The 19,358-nt window shown below is 43.8% G+C and overlaps 1 protein-coding gene across 5 annotated transcripts in view; it reads left to right on the top strand.

Annotated features, from left to right (window-relative positions):
* Nucleotides 1-19,358, top strand: part of PPARA (peroxisome proliferator activated receptor alpha) — a 264,838-nt gene that overhangs the window by 204,822 nt on the left and 40,658 nt on the right. For all 5 annotated transcript variants that reach the window (XM_085652413.1, XM_085652414.1, XM_085652415.1 and 2 more), the window contains one exon: nt 2,086-2,224. In XM_085652413.1, coding sequence (XP_085508539.1) covers nt 2,086-2,224 — 139 coding nt within the window. The remainder of the gene's footprint in view (nt 1-2,085; nt 2,225-19,358) is intronic.

Below are 19,358 nucleotides of genomic sequence, written 5' to 3'. Positions count from 1 at the left end.
AAAAAATAAGCATGGAAAAGCCAATTTAGAAACAAAATTAGATTCTATGAATTTGTTTCTATGAAAGTTTAAGTGAAAGGGTTTCTCAGTACTGATAATCCATGAAATTGTTTTCTATGAAATCACATACAACCATATGTGATAGTTTTCTGAGCTGCTTTGTCTGAGTGCTGCCACAATCTGTGTGTTCATATGTAGTGCCCACTATTTTTCTCCAAGTTTAGAATGTAGTGAACTATAAAATAGGAAAACGAAGCAATACCATTGTAATTTACCCAGGGCATGTTTGTGTGGTAACTGCTTGAAGTTGAGTGTGGAGAGGCTCCATGTGATCTGGCTCTACTGGCCTCTAAATGTGCATGGAATTTGACTTCTTTAAACTGGTGATAGTCGTAAGAGAAAATGGTTCTTAGATGAGTCTTCAGGTTAACTGAGTATGATTCATTTCCCTCATTTCTGACAATTACTGTACTAAGTAGTTTCATGTACGTTTTGCGTGGTCTTGTACGTAAATAACTTTGGAACCTTCTTCGTTGCATTGCATTGCGTTGCAAAGGTCTACTATCTTCAGTTAGCTCTGAGTGACATTACTTCATGTAAGGAAACGTATATGTTATCAGTTTTGCAAGGAAGGTGTAACGAAGGTCTCACTATCCTAGAGCCTGTCTTCTTTGGCTCCGCTTAGAGTGACGGAGGATCATTAGCTCGTGTCCTAGGGAGTACTCTGTCACAACTGCAGGATGAAACACTTAAAACAAAATTTATGAAGAGTTGGCGTAGGGCAGCACTGCAATTCTTCTTTCTGACCTGCCCAACGCCAATGTAAAAGGGCAGGAATGCACCATAGTTATTCATATCCTTTCCCCCTGCGCTGGTGCATGATTGGCTGCCTAGTGCCAAAGTAGGCACCATTGCACCATGGTGCAAAGGTGCCTCTGTTGCAGGCAGGATTGTTTTTGTGTAGGAAGGGGCACATTCCGGCACCAAAAACAATCCCAAGACGCATTTTACTCTTTCTATGTGTGCTGCAGAATACAGCACACATGGAAAGAAGAAATAAACAAGGAGAAATAAAAATATTTCTCCTTGTTACGCCTGGGGAGGCGTAAGATTTTGGCGCTGCTCCAGGTTTATGTGATTAAGTACATCTGGGGCAGTGCCAAAATCTATGGGTGTTGTGTGGGAAAACCCATCGCAACGCCCATGGAACGCCTCCATGACGCAGAGTAAGCCGAGGCAGGGACTTCCACACAGAGTGGTTTGCGTCACCTCGTAAATATTATTGCGCTGCCGGAGCATCAAAAAAAGTGACGCTCCGGCAACACTAGCCTCTCCTAAATAAGCCCTCTGGTGCGTGAACTCATAAATTTATAGATTCTGCCAAGTTCTCTGTGCAGAACATAAACAGGTCTCTTCTATGACAAAAGTAGATAAAGTCAAGCACTCCTTTATCTTTGTATTGGGTTGTACACTGATTTTTATGAATGTTTGAAATAGCACATTGTGACTTCTGTGAATAATGACTATTAGAGATTCTTCTGGTCAGTTGAAGCTAATATAAAATCTAAAACATTGGCTCAAAACTCTGGGACACGTTATGTAAGCTTTCAGGATATAAATGGGGTACACAGTGGACAAGGAAATTATCATAAAGGTGGCAATGTATAGGCCTGATTAGCAATCAGATTTAGTAAATCTACAATTCTTACTTGAACCAACCAAGTGGTTCAAACTGGAATTAATAACCGAGCCACTAATAGGTTCCACCTCTAAACTGAAATAGGATTGTGCTCTAATTGATAAATATTGATCCACCAACTCAGCAAAATATTGTCCTTTTTTTGAGTGGAAGCAAATTGATTGCTTAAGCAACATTTTATTTATTTATTTTGTCATCTGAATCATCACATTTTCAAAGAATGCAATATCTTTTTGCATGTTTTGGAGCCTTCTGTTTGAAATGTCTATTATTTAATGGTGCCTCGTAATTTTGCAGTTTTACTGAATTACATTACAAAAATGGGTAGGACTGCTTGACAATAATATACTAATAACATGTTCCGCTCTCTGACCTTAATTTTACAGGGTTTTTTCAGGAGAACAATTCGACTGAAGCTGGAGTATGAAAAATGTGAGCGCATGTGTAAAATCCTGAAAAAGAATAGAAACAAGTGCCAATGTTGCCGTTTCCAAAAGTGCCTCTTAGTTGGAATGTCACATGATGGTAAGTTAAAGAAAGGCTGCATGTTGTATTCACATGCTTCAAAGCGGGAGATAACGTTCACATAGCTGCTTGCCTTCACAAAGTCATATATTGCATGGAGCGCTAGGGATTAGGGAAAAAATTGAATTAGGGAAAATGTCTCTAACCACATGGGTCCAAAACAGAAATCTTACTGGGAGACCCTCAGCACTGCAAGGAACCTGATCGCCCCAAGCCTCACCTTCTTTGGCAAACCTGTCTCCAGCCAAGAAGTGTTTGAGGTATGTGGCAAGCATACCTCAGTCTGTATTCGGTAGTAGGGGCAGTAGACCAGACCTCCCGTGGGAAGTTAGGGGCCTGATGTGCTATGCTATTTCCATTCACAAACAGGGGGGGTGCAATTTGCACTCAGACTGATTGGTGACAGGGCATGCAATTTGTCTTGTGACCTATATAGTAGTAAGTTGTGTTGCAAATTATACATTCCAGGGGGACGCAAAATGACCTGCCTAATGAATATTAATTTGTCAAGTCGTAGTTTGCGACACATCTCTGATTATCAGCAAATGCAAGGCTAAATGCCTACATAGGGACAGCATATCTCGGTCCCTGCATTTGAAGTCCAAACATGATACTTTTTTTTTTTTAAAGTAACCTGTGTCTTTAAAAAAGGGACCAGTGGTGCTTTATTTATTTCGTTAAAGTCTGTGGAGCATTGCTTGTGCCCACGATTCCGTCGTTGCTTTTTTATAAGGCAAAGATGTCCCACAGAGTTAGCTTCCCCTTTGCAAATTAGATGCTACTCCCTTTGATGTGTCAGTATCTGATTAATGGTTAGCAAATGCAATTGTTGTCAAAAAGATTGATACGTTGCTCTCTGAATCACGAATAAGAGGTGGACCTCCCTTTCACACACCTTATTTTCTGATTCAGACAGGGTCGCAAAATCCCTTGTACGAGTCAGAAAAAACTTTTCTGACTGGTAAAAGGGCTTTTATAAATGGTAAAAAGATATTTTGCAGTCACAAAGCATGTGCTTTTGTGAATTTGGCAGGCTTTGCAACAGCAAATTACCATTGTACATCAGGCACGAAATTCCTTAAAAATTGGGGATGTCCAGGCAAGCCTGTTCTTGAGCTATTCAACAATTGAGGAGAGCCTTCTGTTTCCACTGCTTTTGTCCATGGTCCTGACCACCACTAGAAGATTTGCATTTGCCGAGATCATGCAACTTGACGAGTGGTAATGCCTAGATGATGAGATGGCAGAGCAGTCTAGACATTTGTCCGAGGCAGAGCATCTTAATAATAACACTGACTTGCTGTGAGAGCCACATTATCTTTGGCATTTCTTAAGGCCCAAGGTAAGTCATTGTGGTTATGTGAACTAATATGCCAAACCGAGTTCTCCAGGGTGGCTTTAATCATTGTGCAGTTTTTAGTAGCTTTGTTAGGCACTCTCTTTAAGGCCATAGACGTTCAATGGACAAAAAGTGAGGCTACACGTGGAAGCATATTTGCCATTCCAACAAAGCAACTGCATTCAGGCTTACCCTGCTTCCCATGACATCTACAAACCCCTGGACCTTGAGAATCATCAGCAGATGGTGGATGCAGTACTTGTAGGTATGTTTGTTATTTCTATAATGCAAAGCTATCCAAAAGGGCAGAATAACCCTGTACAGAGTCAAAGACACTGTAGAGGCTTGGACTATTGCTTCTCTCCGCATCAATGAGGGGTGGAGGATCCAGGGAAGATGCACTGATGTATGGTGAACTTCTCTTCTACTTCCCTCTGGTCTTTGCAGTCCTATTGCAAGATTAAGGCGGTGCTGTCACATCCCTCTCTAGAGGGGAGGCTATGTTGTAAAACACAGTTTTTCTCTCTCTGACATCACACTAGTTGAAATGGGTTATCAATTTTGATTGTCATTTGACGTCACATCATTTTTGTGTATAGTTTGGTTTCATAAGGAAGCCCTTCAAAGCATACTTACGGTAATAGAGCCCCATACCATAATTGCACCACTGCTGGTGGGACTTCTTGAATTCCTTCACCCAGATCCTATCACCCATTTTTTATTCACAGTTCTTAATTACATTTTCTTGTTGGCATATAGGAGACATCAGTACTGCTACAAAGCACATTGATTAAGTATTAGTGTAATAGCACAAAGCTTTTAGAGTGTATAGTTCAAGAATTGGACCTCTCCGCTGGAAATATCTGGCCGTTCTTCACAAAAAAACCTTAAGTTCCATTACATAACCTCAGATTGCCAAAAAGTGCTATCATTGAAATTCTTGGACAGTGAAGCATTCATTTAGTTTAATGGAGAGCATATTCTTCTAATTGATACAGATGGTTCCACAATCTTTCAATTTGTAGTTGAACTAGTGTGTATAAGTCAAAGTTAAAAGTTTCTGTGGCTGAAAGTGATGTGATTGCACAGATACATAATGTAGGGCTGGCTGGACCTTGCTAGTACTTTGTTGCTCTCTGCTCTACACCCCTAATTCTTCGACTGTTTTGTTCAGTGAATTGCCTCCATGCTGCCCAATCCCTACAACATTTTGCTGGGTGGGAACAACTATTGCCAAATAGGCTTTCAGTAAAGAACTCTATGTGGCATCCATACTGGTGGTTAAAGCTGCAGAAATGATTGAGGGCTGTCAAACCCCTAGAAAAACATCTGCAACACCACACAGTTAGATGTAGGACTACAGTCTCAGCACATACCAGTATAGACAATAACAGGTTACAAATCTCCCGGGATCAGCAACCATCATTTGGCAATAATTACAAGCTGTAAACAAATCAGTTAAATTAAGCGAAATGTATGCTAACGATTATTCCTTATGTGTACATGAAGATATGCAAAGTGTATTATGTGATTCAAGAGTAATGACACACAAACAATTTCTTATTATTTTGTACTGGATTTGCGGATTCTACTCCTGATCTGTGAGTCTCAGCTTTCACAGGACAGTCCAGGATTCACAAATCCCAGTGAAAAAAAATATACAAAATTTTTCTTTCTAATCATTTTATTTCCAGGGAGGGTGGTCACTTTGAGGTCTCACACAAGAGCCTGGCAGTCAGTGCATGTTCACCTTTCCCCCGTACACACTTTTTCTGTTTATTTTTTTCCAACATGGTGTTCAGTGAGCTATGTTGAGTAATGGGGGCCACAACAGAAATGTTCTGTGATGGCCACCCAATCAGAGTGGAGCAAAATCGGATTTGCAACTCTCCAATTGACAACAAAAGAAAAAGCTCCCCAGTGCAATGGTGTGCTTTTTTTATTTTAGTTTGATTTGGGATTTTCTCCTGTATCTACTACTTAATTGTCTAGATTGCAATAAAATGTAACTTCTTCATGTCTAAAATGAGCTCATTTTTAAATGCTAATTTCTCAAAACCTACTGAATTTGCACCAAACCAGTCAAAGGCACTCACTTGAGTAAAGTTGTACCTTCATGCCAAATGTGTATTTTCCAAGTGTTACAAGGAAAGTCCTACTTTTATTAAAGCCACAGAGGCAAGTATTATGCCTTCTTTCTTGTCATTTATTATAATAGCATCGAGTTGAGCAATAAATAATGCATAGAACTGTAAATACAACAAAAATGCTACAATAGCCTGCAATCTTAGAATTGGTCTACCTCTGCTGATAACATAGGAGTATCATAAGTACTCTATATATAGACCACCCAGCAGTTATCCACTTCCTCTTTCTCGTTGTGTTAGAACAGTTCACCACTGTAGAAATGGTAAAATTATGAAGAAACAACAAATGAACACCAGAATAAAAAAACAAATCTGATTCTCTGAGCACTCCTAAGGAAGATTGTGGAACTGGAAAATGAAATAATTCAGTAGTATATCTCATACAGGGAGGGTGCATTTTCTTAAACATACATCAAACACATCAGTGAGTTGATACATGCTCCATGTATTTAATAAAATGAGGACCTTCCTTCATACTTTTGGTAAGATTTCTATTTTATTTCAATACCAGAGGCTCCTGTTCGCTTTTAGGTCAAAAGATCCAAAGCTGTACCATCAGAAACTCTTTTAAAAGATACCAAACAGAGTAACATCTTTAGTTCAGCTGATAAAGCTTTTAACGGTATTGCATCACTGTCTGACTAAGAGACAAACATGTTTAAAACAACATGTGCATCCCATAAAGAAGTATATTCAGTAACATGAGGGATAACCATTCTAATTCCATGAAGTAATCTGCAAATCAGGGGCCATTCCCTCAGGTTTCCTGCAATGCAGTATTGATACAGAGAAATTATGGACCTGTGTGTATTTACTGTCACATAGGCCTTTTCTGATGCTGCAAGATATTCTAAGAAATTTACAATGGGAGTGACATCTGATGAAATGGGATCTCTATTTCATTCAAACCCAAGAGGTACAGGCTGGCTTATAAACTCTATAGGAATCAGGGGCCCAGCTTTACTAATGAAAGCAAAGTATTTGACAAACGTCCTGTGGAAACGCCCTAACACAAAGGAGTCAGCATGAAGTTCTAAATAATTTATGTGTGTGTATAACTCCTTTGACCATACCCTGCAAGTCGAGAACTGTCTGCATCATTCACTCATCCAGGATGTATTCAATAGAAGATCAGGGGTAGTATTGAAGATTGACCAGCTGTTGCAGGCCTGAAGGTTTTACAACCACCAGTTTGCTTCGTCCTTGGTTTCCTGATCCAGAGGAATGAGGTCTGAGTAACTTGAGCCTTTGAGTAATAATGAAGTGGGCCTGGAAATATTGCCTGATTGAAAGTGCTAGAGGACCTACTTTTCATGTCAAATGGCAAAGGGATATGAAAGATTACTTAAAAACAGAGGTAACTCCTTTTTTAGAACATTCAGTTTTCTTTCTGCCAATTGAAGGGAGGAGGATTTTGAGCTCACTAGAAAACCAAACTAATTTTGGATTGCATAGGCGGGAGTAAGGATTTGTCTTGATTTATGACAATTGTCAAACTTTCCAGAAGAGAAATCATAGTTTGTAAATGGCAAAGGATTGTTTTTTTGTCTTGAGACAGAATTAACATATCATAAAAGTAAATTAGAAATCAAATGCCCTGAGATCTTGGGTATGTGACTACTGGTTTGAGCAGCTTGGTGAAGCACTTAGTTGCGGAAGAGAGACTGAAAGGGTATGTGGTGAACTTGTAAAATATTGCCCCCCCCCCCATCCCCTCACTGAAATGATAGATATTTCTGGAAAGGAGGAAATATTGTTTCTGACAGTTCAGTATCTTTCAAATCTAGGTTTGACATCCAACTGTAAGGTTGTAGACAATTGTACAGAAGGAGAATTGTTTCCATCTTTATATGCCAATAAAGCACCAACTGCTTGATCTGGCAGAGATTTATTACTGCTATAACCTTTTTTGTTTTTTGCCACACCATAAATATATTACTCTTCCTCATCAGAAATATACTGCTCAGCAATCCTGACTGGTTCAACAGAATTGGTTGAGTTTCCTGTTTTCACAATGGATCTTTTATTTTGTAATTGACTGAAATAGTGTCTGTGTAAAAAAACTGTATACAGCGAGGGTAGGAAGGGTCAATTGGTTCATTGAAGGGCTCTATGTGGTAATCCTGTAGCATTTGGAGAACCCATGGGTCAGAGGCTATTTTAATATTAAATGAAGAAAGTTATTTGGGTAACCACTCCTGCCCTCCCCAGCCCCAAAAAACAATTGGTGTTGGTTAAGCACTTACTGTTGGCATTGGGATATCTGGTTAGACCTCTACATTGGCCTTTTCCACCTCTCCATCTTTGAGGATAACATTTTTATCTTTGATAATGAATCTGGTTTGACCTCTCAACTTTGTGAACAGGAGCCTATTGTCGAATTGAAAATGACTCGCAGAACGACCCCATCAGTATGGCCAAATACCTTGCTCATGGGAACTTGAGCCTTATCAATAGAACTTAGGGCATTGACCTTATTATTTCTTTTTTTATTTAAGTTATCTCCAAACAGAAGCCTATTAACTGCTAGATCATCACCAGTAGAGGCTAACTCAGTGAATTCAAGGTGTAGTTTTATGAGTAAACCCATGCGTCATTCAGAGAAATTGACAAATTGGCATTGTCTACAAGGCATATTACATTCTAGATCCAATTTGATAACTCATTTGGATAAATTGTTAAAGCTCTCTCTTTGGCTTGTTCCGACCTCTCAGAAATTGTTGACACTAGGTGCAATGTGTCCAAGAGCTTGTCTTGACATGTTGAACAGGCTCTATCAATTCCTTTTTTCATATCTCTGTTAAATTTTGAGAAAATGATCGGACGTTTGTGGTCTAATACAAGAGTAGCTAGAACCTAGTCAGAGATGTTGGGTATAGGAGCACTCATAATTTGATGTATTCCTATTAATTTTGTCTAAAGGTTGAATTCTTGATCAGATATATTCTTCAATATGTGGCATAGTGGGCCATTCTGTAGAACGGGGATGGAACAATGATTGAGTCAAATAAAGGTTCCCCAGGCAGATTCTTTTTTCTTTTTAACTTGTTATCTGGCTCAAAACCTTTAAGGTAAGATTAGTCATGTTCATCTGCATCAGAGTCATGGGAATAAATAACATCAGAGTGCCGATCGGAATGGTCAAGCTGTGTTTCAGGCTGTTTTCCTTTGTTTAATTTTTTTTAAATGTAGGTTTCATTCATAAACAATAACAGAAAAAATACAAAGTACATCACCAGTTGCGCCGATAGTTCGTTTTAGTCAAAAATAAGAAGCATCTCATCCTTTCCCATCCCATCCACCTGCCTTGATTAGATAGAAAGCAACAAGAGTGGAAAAAAATCCACAATATCACAGCCATGTGATAAATATCCTCCACGCTTTTTGGCATCATAATAAAAGTTCCAATTAGATCTTAGTTTGTACATTATTGGGCACACTCCATATCGATATGTTCTGCCAGTTTGGCATGTAATAAACAAAAAGGATATACACGAGGATGCAGAAGTTGAGGCCCCAAGAATTATAGTCTGCTCAGGGTAGCAATTCAGTTCCTGAGGTACTGATCCCACTTCTTTCCTGCCATCGTGTGGACGGGTTAACAAGTAATTATGTAACGGATCCCATTTGTCCCCGGTCGAGATCGAGGGGTAACATTTCACCATATAAGGACTGTTGGTCATTACATTAAATTAGGTCAGATAGCCATTCCTTGAATTTCAGAGTTCTTCCCAGCCCCCAATGACAGACAACTGTATGATTTGCAAGGAGAAGGGCTAGTGCCGCATATCTCATGAAACCTGCTTCGGCTTCCCATGTATGCCCCAAAATAGCCATGATATGAGAGTGAAATTTAGATCCTGGCCTATCATGTCAGTGAGTGCTGTAAAAACCTCTTGCCAGTAAGCTTGCATGGGTCTACATGTCCACGCAAGGTGAATGAAATCTGTGCTCGTCACGCCACATGGGTCGCAACTGTCATCGGGCTGAAGCTGGCAGCAGTGTAACCTGGCATGGGTGTAGTATATTCTGTGGAGAAACGTATAGTGTATAATGCGTAGTCTGCTGCTAGAGGCTATCCTCCCAGTTTGTACACAGCAATGTTGCCATTGCTCATCAGTAAGTGTGTTCCCTCTATCCACCTCTTACTGGGCCCTCGCCCAACCCTCAGTAGATGGGACTTCAATTTGCGCTGTATGATAGGAGGGAAACTAGGTGATGTGAACTGTCAGCCTGAAGTACTATCTAGGAGTTCATGTGGGAAGTCCTGGGCTGCAGCTTTCACACTGTGTCTGAGCCGAATGTACAAAAATGTATATAATGGGGATTGCGCGCTTCATCAAAAAACGCATTGTGGGATATAAAGTAGCCCCATTGATAAAGGTCACCACAGAACGTGCAGCCCTTCGCCTCTGGATTATCTGTCTACAGGCATTCTCATTTGTGATAGGTAGTAGGGAATGATAAGGGAGCGGAATCAGTGGAGAGTAAAAGAGCAGTTTGTCCATTTTTCGGGCCAGCCTCGCCAAGCCTTGAAATTACATGCAGCCGTGGAATCTGCTAATGTGGTTGAAGCTGCTAAAGACCCAAAGTATGAGGCTGGTGGTACAGAGGCCATATAATCCTCCTCTATTGCCAGGTGAGGAAGGTATAGAGTGGCATTGTACCAATGAATGGTATAGTGCGCTCGAGCGCATAGATAATACATCTCCATATCTGAAGCCTCAAACCCTCCCGTCGAGAATGGAAGCAGGGGGGTGGCCCATTCAATATGGGGTTGTTTGCCTGTCCATGCTAGTCATATCATCTGAGTTTTAAGCGCTTGGAAAAATGAACTCCCCAGTGGAAGAGGTATGTTGAAGAATAGATATTAGAATTTGTGTAGTATGACCATTTTCCTTAGCATATAACGACCCGCTAGTGACAGGGTAATAACATCCAGCCAATAATGTCAGGGGTTTTGGAAAGCACCGTATCATAGTTCGCAGTGATGATTTCTTCTTTGTCTTTTGAGATTACCACTCCCAAGTATTTAATTTCAGAATGGCACCACTGCGATGGTATGAAGGGTTACGTAGCTGGCTTGAGGGAAAATAGGTACTTTTCCCAGGTAATCTGCACTTCGCATAATCCCCCCCAATTCGGAAAAATTCACAGAAGATCACATTTAGTCTATCTTGTGGATCTCTAAGTCAATCAATCAGGATTCTTATTGAGCATGACTACTCACTTGGAAGGGTCTCAAGGTGCATGGGGAAAGAGGGAGTACTGCAATTCGGTCAATGAGCCAGGTCCTGAGGTCCTTCCTGAGTTAAGGCAGTGACGGTGATTGCCTGAGTTGCATCGTTAGGGAGTTCCAGGTCTTCGCAGCGAGGAAGGAGAAGGATCTTCCTACAGCTGATGTATTTTGGATCCCTGGGACAGTGGCCATGGGTGGAGTGGCGGTGTCTGGCTGGTGTGAGGCGGTGGTTGAGGTATTCGATTCTGGTGTTGTTCAGTGCTTTGGAAGTGTGCGTGAGGAGCTTGAAGGTGATTCTTTTGTTGACCGGAAGCCAGTGGAGATCTCTCAGGTAGATGTGGTTTTAGCAGGGATGTGTTCTGGATACACTGCAACTCCTTTTGGAGAGAAAGACCAAAGACATCAATGTTTATATGAAAAAATCTTATCTTGATATAGCCTTCATTACTATATACTGTTTTTGATGAAGACTATATAAAGATAAGATTTTTTCATATAAACATTGATGTCTTTGGTCTTTCTCTCTGTGACTATAATCTAATTATAGAATAACTCTCTGTATGACCGTTTGAATTGATTTTTCCACTCCTGTGCATTTCATTTGGACTGGAAGGATACGTCATGACCAAGTGTTGCTTATACTGTATGGATTCCCAGGTCCTTGACTTACTCTGGGAGAACTGCACTAGTATTTAATGGAGTTGAGTTTCAGGAAGCTCTCCTTATACAGGCGGCTACTGGTTTCATCCTGTCGTGGAAGATGCTCTTAGCGGCTGTGGGTTCATCGTGAGGGAGAGGATCAGCTGTGTGTCGTCGGCATAGGAGACTATGTTGAGTCCGTGGTTTCTGACGATGGCTGCGAGTGGAGCCATGTAGATGTTGAAGAGGGTGGGGTTCGGGGAGGAGCCGTGGGGAACTCTGCAACTGATCTCTGTAGGATTTGAGGAGAACGGTGGGAGCTTGACTCTCTGGGTGCAGCTAATGAGGAAGGAGCAGATCCACTTTACTGCATTGCCGCAGATGCCAGCGTCGTGGAGTCTTGTGTAGAGGATGTGCTGGGAGACGGTGTAGAAGGGGGCAGAGAGGTCCAGGAGGATGAGGGCTGCAGTGTCACCTCAGTCTAGGAGAGTTCAGATGTCGTCAGTTGCAGCGAGGAGGGCAGTCTCCTTGCTGTGGTTGCTCCTGAAGCAGACTGGGAGGGTCCAGGGTGTTGTTTGTCTAGATGAATTCTGTGAGTTGAGCATTGATGGCCTTCTCGATGACTTTGGCTGGGGAGGGGAGCAGATGGGTGGGTCTGTAGTTCTGAGGTCTGTTGGGTCGGCCGAGGGTTTCTTCAGCATGGTGTTGATCTCTACATGTTTCCAGTCTTCAGGGAAGGTGGCGGATTCGATGGAGCCATTGAAGGAGTGGCGCCTGCCTGGTTGAAAATGTGATGGGGCAGGAGTCGGAGTGGGCCCTGAAGGAGATGGTTTTCATGATCCTTAGGGTGTCGTCAACGGTGACGGTGGTTTAGTTGAGCAGTGTTGGCTGGAATCAGGAGTATTTGGGTGCAGTGGTTGCGGTTGGGGTGGGTGGGTCCTGGATTGCGAAACTGACGTAGATGTCTGAGATCTTGTGGTGGAACATGCGGTAAGGTTGTCGCAGATAGCTTGGGGGGGGGGGGGGGGGGGTTGTCTGAGATGTCCGTGCCAGGTTTGGCGAATTCTTTGATCACAGTGAAGAGTTCTTTGCTGTTGCGTGTGTTGGCTTTCCTGTATGGCAGTGTTCCTGGTGGATCTGATGAGGTGGTGGTGTGCAATGGCGGCGGTCTTAAAAGCTGCATGGTCCGCTGAGGTCTTGCTGCTCCTCCATCTTCTTTTGAGCCATCTGCAGGTACGCCTGGTTTCTTGGAGGACGAGGGAGAACCAGCTGGCTTCTGGGAGGGCTGCTTACCAGAGGGTTCCCTAAGGAGGGACCTGTGTGTCGGACAGTTGGAGATTAATCAGTGGAGGTTGCGTGCTGAGTTTTTGGCGTCTGAGGTGGTCAGCAGTGGGGCTTTGCTGAGGGAGGTGCTGAGTTGGTCTTGGGAGATCTCGTTCCAGCTTCTGTGCGGATCGCAGTGGTGTTCAGTGGGTTTGATGAAGAAGTGGACGCAGCGGTGGTCCGTCCAATGCAGTTCGGAGGTGTGGCTGACGGAGATGTTGTCTGCGGAGAAGATGGGGTAGAGCGTGTGTCCTGCTGAGTGGGTTGGTGGGAGACCAGCTGTTTCAGTCCGATAGTGGTGAGGCTCTTGTGGCAGGAGGAACGGTGGTTCGGGAGAAGGGCACTCCGGGGGGGGAACGGGTGAGATGCAGTCTAGTGGTTCACTCTCACCCAGCCCGGAACCGGATATGAGGAAGGCGGAAGAGGAGTACGGGAGATCTGATGGGGAAGACCCGAGGGAAGGTGTGACGGATGGGACCGCCGTGACTCTGGTCGGGATTCATTGCCCAAGGCAAGTGTTGTCCCCAGGCGAGACACTGAAGCGGGTGGGGTTTTTCCTGTGGGTCGTAGGGCTGTCCCGGAGGGGGCTTGGTGGGGAGGAGAGAAGGCAGGGGTGTGAAGGGGAACGTCTATTGATATCCTGCCCTTAGTCACACACCTTAAGCAAACCAGACTCAGTTAAGCAAAGCGAGAAGATTGCAACTCACGAACGTGGTGTGGTATTTGGTACAGAAGTGGCGATTGGTGAAAGGGTTCCCGTCATAAAGAAACGAATAGTAATTCCCACGCACCCTTTTTGTGTTTTCAGAGGGTATAGGGGAGACTAAGGACGAGAGATGGAAAAAGAGACTAAAGAAGAAGAGTGAATAGAACTCTTAGTGTCACCTGAAAGGCTGTGTAATTCTAGTAAAAGAGAGTGAGAAAAAGAAATAAAATACTCCGCCTACTTCTTGTCCTATCACAGCTCTCTAGTAGGGATGATGTGTTGTGGTCGTCGAGGTTGTCCAGGTGGAAATTGAGGTCTTTGAGGAGGATGTAATCCATTGAGGCGAGAATGTGCTGAGCAGTGAAGTTGGCTATGGCACAGGAGGTCTGTAGATGAGTATGGAGGAGGGTGGCGTTTGGGTTGGTCTGGATCTGGAAGTGGAGGTGGAGGTGTTCCATGTCCTGTGAGTGGTAGTCGGAGCTGGTTGTGAGGCGGATGGTGTTTTTTGAGTGATCTCTCAAATAAAGGGTAATATCTTCCACATATAGTGATACTTTAATATACCTGGATGGGTAGCGAACGCATATTCATGATCACATGCGTGGAGTTTGGCTGCCAGGGGCTCTATCGCGCGGGCAAAAAGTAGTGGCAATATTGGGCAGCCCTGCCATGTGCCTCTAGTGTTATGGAAAGGATTGGAAATCGAGCCATTGATTTGAACTCCTGCTACCCGCTGCGAGTATAGCCGGGAAATCCGGGGCAGAAATGGACGAGGGAGCCCCATCAAACCGAGGACAATCATTAAGTCCAGTTCTAGAAAATTAAAGGCTTTGGTGGCATCTAGGAAGGCTGCCACCGCTGCCAGGTCTGGATCTATGTCATGCATAAAAGCAAGTGATGTCTGTAGATTATGGACCGTGGACCAACCGGGTATGAAGCCTGACTGGTCAGGCCTTCCCAGGAACAGCATTAGGAGGGTGAGCTGGTTAGCAAGCATTTCAGCTAAACCTTGACATCTCAAGTAATTAAAGAACAACAGCTGATAAGATTCTAACTTATTAGGAGGCTTTCCCGGCTTAAGCAGAGTGATAATCATAGCTTTGCACATAGATTGGGGAGTAGGCCATCTGTCTTTGCCTCTTGATATATGGATTTTAGTATCGGTATTAATAGGCCAACATTACGTCTTGTAGAAGTCTGCTAGTATGCCATCAGGCCCCGGAGTTTTGCCGGCTTGCAATTGCATGATCGCCTCTCAAATCTCATTGTCAGGGATATCTTCTGCCAGGAAATTTCACTGAGCGTCACTCAGCAACCCAAAACTAAGTCATCCAGGTAGGAGTTCCACGTCTGTGGGCTCTGATCTACAGGACGTGTGGAGGGAACTATAACATTGGGAGAATACATGAGGGATCCCTGGTGTATTCCTATATAGTAGTCAGTCATCTCCCTGCACCTCTAGAATGTTATTGGCAGAAGGTGGTCATGGTGGCTAGCGCGTGTTGCGGTCGTTCACCTTCTCCATACGCTCAAGTCCTTGGCATATTTGCCGCGATAGAGGCATGCCCTCTCTCACCAGTTTATTGAAACTGAAAGAAATTTGTTTAAATTTGCTTGGATATATTGGCTTTATCTGCATCACCCCGTTCAGCCTTAAGATGCTTAGGTTCACTGCCCAGTTGACGAAGGTGGTTTTGCAGTGAGTGCAACCACTCCCCCCCCACACACTCACTTCTAGCAATGCAATTCTCACGGATTGTGACTTTGAATGCCTCCCATACAGTGCCTATATTAGGCACTGAATCAGTGTTTCTCGAGAAGAAATCAACAACCTCCTGGCGCAACTCCTTTCGAAAGGGGACTATCTAGGAGCACTTTGGGGCACAGTCACCATGTCATATTCACTGGAGATTGGGTGTGGAGATGCAGCACCATTAGAGCAGGGGAGTGGTCAGAATATCTTTGCGCAAGATGAGAAACTTTGTGCATCCTTTGTTCTACCCCCCTAGAAACAATCCAGTAGTCTAAGCGCGACTAACTATTATGAACTCCTGAATAGGACATGCCCTCCCTGTCAGTGGGGTGGAATGTTCTTCAAGCATCCACAAACCCGTTCTCTTCCATGATATCTCTTATATGTCTAGTGGCAGTGACGTGGGGAGATATGAGATCGATCCATGGCCATGTTTAAGTCAACATTAAAATCCTCTCCCATCCTTCCTATAGAAGGAGGGTCGGGCCTATAACTACAATTTGTCCCCAAAGACAGTTGAAAAATGTGGAATCATCAGTGTTGGGTTCATAGCAATTTACTAGTACACAAGCAGAGGAATTCAGTGTAATAAAGCACGATGCCCACGTTCAACAATAAGGATTTTGGAGGAGTCCGCACCAGACAAGGTAGTGACCAGTCTGTCAACGAAGTCCTCCATTCTACCCGTATTGGCAGACTCTGGCACACCTAAGAAACGAAAATTGTTGCTGCACCATCTCACCTTAATGTCCTTGTTCTTGGCAATGATGAGTTTCAAAACCTTTTCCATGTTAAGTAATTGCCCAGTCCTGGCCCACCCCCACTTGTCCGTTGCAGGGGGGCACAAGCAGACTCAGGACCACAAGCTTCAGAAGCAGGCTGATAATTTCATGCAGTGGGTAATGAGGTGGAGCCTATTCATTTTGCTAGTCTCTCAGCTACCACCACATCCAAAGCAGGTACTTGCCCTATAAATGCAGGGTATGCAATGAGAACTTGTGTCCCAGTCTTTCACCCTAGAAGCCAGTGAATGTTGCAGGCTTTAGATGGCACAGGTAACAGTAGCAGAGGCCATTGCCTCCATTAATGCTTTCACTGAAGGTCTGCGCTAGGAGGCAGAATATAGTGCATCAACCCTAAATTTTCCACGGTTGTATATATTAGTTCATCACTTCTAGGCACCTTATTAAGTAACGCTGGGTCAGCTCAAGTCTTAATTAATTAAAGGCAGGCCTGTAATCACAATGTCCCCATCGACCCCCCCAGCCGTCTGTGTGACTCCAATCTCACAACCATTAATTATACCTGGAAATATTTGATACGGTCTCTCATCAATGTCTGTTGAACATACTTCGCCACAAGGGAGTCCAGTCCAATGCCCTGAACTGGCTGCACTCCTTCTTGAGCAACCGCGCTCAGACGGTACACATGGACCAATTTCATTTCAGCCCTACCCCCATTGACTGCGGGGTCCCCCAGGGTGCATCGCTGAGCCCCACCCTTTTCAATGTTTATATGTCATCCTTCGCTGACATTGGAAGGAAGTGGGGCATCGGCATGTGCTCTTATGCGGACGACACGCAGCTAGTGGTGGCTCTAAATGAAAAATCTGAAATTATTAAAACTAAATTACAAGGCTGCCTTGCGGAAATGGCTCAATGGATGCACTCTCACTGCCTGAAGCTAAATGCTGGAAAATCGGAGATCCTTTTGTTTGGGGGAGCCAAGCGAATCTGGGATGCCACGTGGTGGCCTCCCACGCTGGGCTTGGCACCCACCCCCAAACAACACGCCAGGAATCTGGGAATTATCATGGATGACGAGCTATCCATGAAAGATCACGTGTGATCCCTTTGTGGCAAGGGCTTCGCCATCTTGAAACTCTTAGTGAGGCTATTCCCATGGATACCGTTGAACTGCAGACGCTCAGTTACTCAAGCCTTACTGGTCAGTCGTCTGGATTACGGGAATGCATTATTTGTAGGGATGAATGAACATCTTTTTTCTCGCCTACAGGTACTGCAAAACGCAGCCGCCAAACTGATTTGCGATAAAGGCAAGTTAGACTCGGCATCAGAATGCCTGAAAACTCTCCACTGGCTCCCTCTGTGCCAGAGGGCCGCATTCAAACTTCTTTGTCATGCTCATAGAGCTCTACACAGGACAGGTCCCATCATGCTCCAGGATAAAATTGAATTTTATGTCCCTACCAGGAACTTACGTTCCACTCACTTAGCATTAGCAAGGACAAAACGTATATATAAAGCTAGAACTGGTGGCCGCTCTTTTTCTTATCTAGCGGCCAAGAGATGGAACGAGTTTCCAGATGATCTTAGACACACCACCAACCACCTTCTGTTCCGTAAAAAGCTGAAAACGCACCTTTTTCCCTCTTCTCACTAATATCCTTCTGTTATAGCTATTAGCTGTGTTCATCTGGTTTAAGCGCCGTGATATCCCTCGGGATGAGTGATGCGCTCTATAAATACCATAAATAAATAAATAAATAACTGGCGTGCTCCGTACATTCACCTGTCGTAGTAGAGGCTGTCTCCTGGTGCCCAGCTCCTGTACAACCACCGGAGGTAGCCGCAAGGATCCATGTGGCTGCACCACCAGCCCGGGCACTCTCAGCAGAGAGCACCCAGCACGAGGCTGGCTCCGCACTCACCAGGCCCCTCCGCAGCTGCGGCAGCTCCTGCAGCGCCCCTCGTAGCAGAGTGCCACAGATTCAAGGGCCATACACCTCTCCTGCCCCAAATTCACAAGGAACGAGATGGTCTACAAGGACTCCATTAGGGGCGGCTGCGATGTTTCGAGCGGCCACCATGCTTGCCTCGCGACCCAGGCCGCAGAGTGAGATCACCACAGTTCATGCTACAATAGGCACATAAGAGCAGTTGAAATAGGACCATTTGAAGCAGGATGATGGCAAATATTTTTCCCAGACTGCAGGAGCCTCACAGGAGTATGGCCATCTTGTGCACTGGCTCTCCGACTCCCCAACTCTTGATATGACCACGCCAAACGTTTTAGTAGCAGAAGACCCTGCTGAATCTACTGGCCCTGCTTTGTTCAAAGAAGTGACTTTTGCCCTTTATAGTCAGTCGCAAGGCTTTACCACAGAAAAATCAGGGTTCCTGTTGGCATGTGTACTGGAAGGAAAACACCAGCAGGATGGATCTGGGCCAGAAATATTATTAGTGACATTATTGCTGATATTTTGGATAGTTTTCTTCAATTGAAACATTCATTGCAGATTTTACTGAGGAATTAATGGACTGTTTTAAACTATCCTTAAAAACCTCCTCACTTATTTCCTTGTCTCCCACAGATTGACTTTTTCTCAGCCATTGTATAAAATAGAAATTGCAATGATAATAAAACAATGCTGAGCAATATACATTCCCGGTGAAATAAGAGCAGTGCAAATAACACTGTATTATAAATTAATACAGTTTCCCAAATACAAATCACAGACATCAGTTTGGGAGAATAGCCTTCTGTTCTTAAATTGCATAGGCATACATTTTAACTTCCTGTAAGAAAAAGGCTCTCAGTAAAGTGGAGTGCAATAGCAGCCTGTCTCTTGTGAATAATTCCTCAGAGTTGGAGGGCCTGCACGCAAAAGATGTGCACTCTGCTGTAGCATGTGAGGGCTCAAGGGTTGATAAGGCGGCTCCAGAGGGACTTGACTGTTTGCACAGAACATCGCGAGCCATCTTTCACCCAAAATAAAGAACTCCATGACTTTGGAACTGACAGCAGCAAGTAGTTAAACACGTGCACAGCAATATAGGCGCTGTAATAGAGCAACCCATGTCCTGAATTGCGAGTGCAAAGCCAAATCCCATGCAAATAAATTTGTCAGCTAAAATATAAATGCTTAACTATTTAAAGCTCAGAAAACAATGAAGTGACGTTGACTTAACTGACTTCTAGCAGCACGACAGAGGAAGTGCAGGACTGTTTGGGGGCTCTATATAGA

Source organism: Triturus cristatus, chromosome 4_1 (assembly GCF_964204655.1).
Source record: "Triturus cristatus chromosome 4_1, aTriCri1.1, whole genome shotgun sequence".
NCBI lineage: Eukaryota > Metazoa > Chordata > Amphibia > Caudata > Salamandridae > Triturus > Triturus cristatus.
Note: the sequence above shows the minus strand (reverse complement) of the source record. Positions and strands in the feature narration are given on the sequence as shown.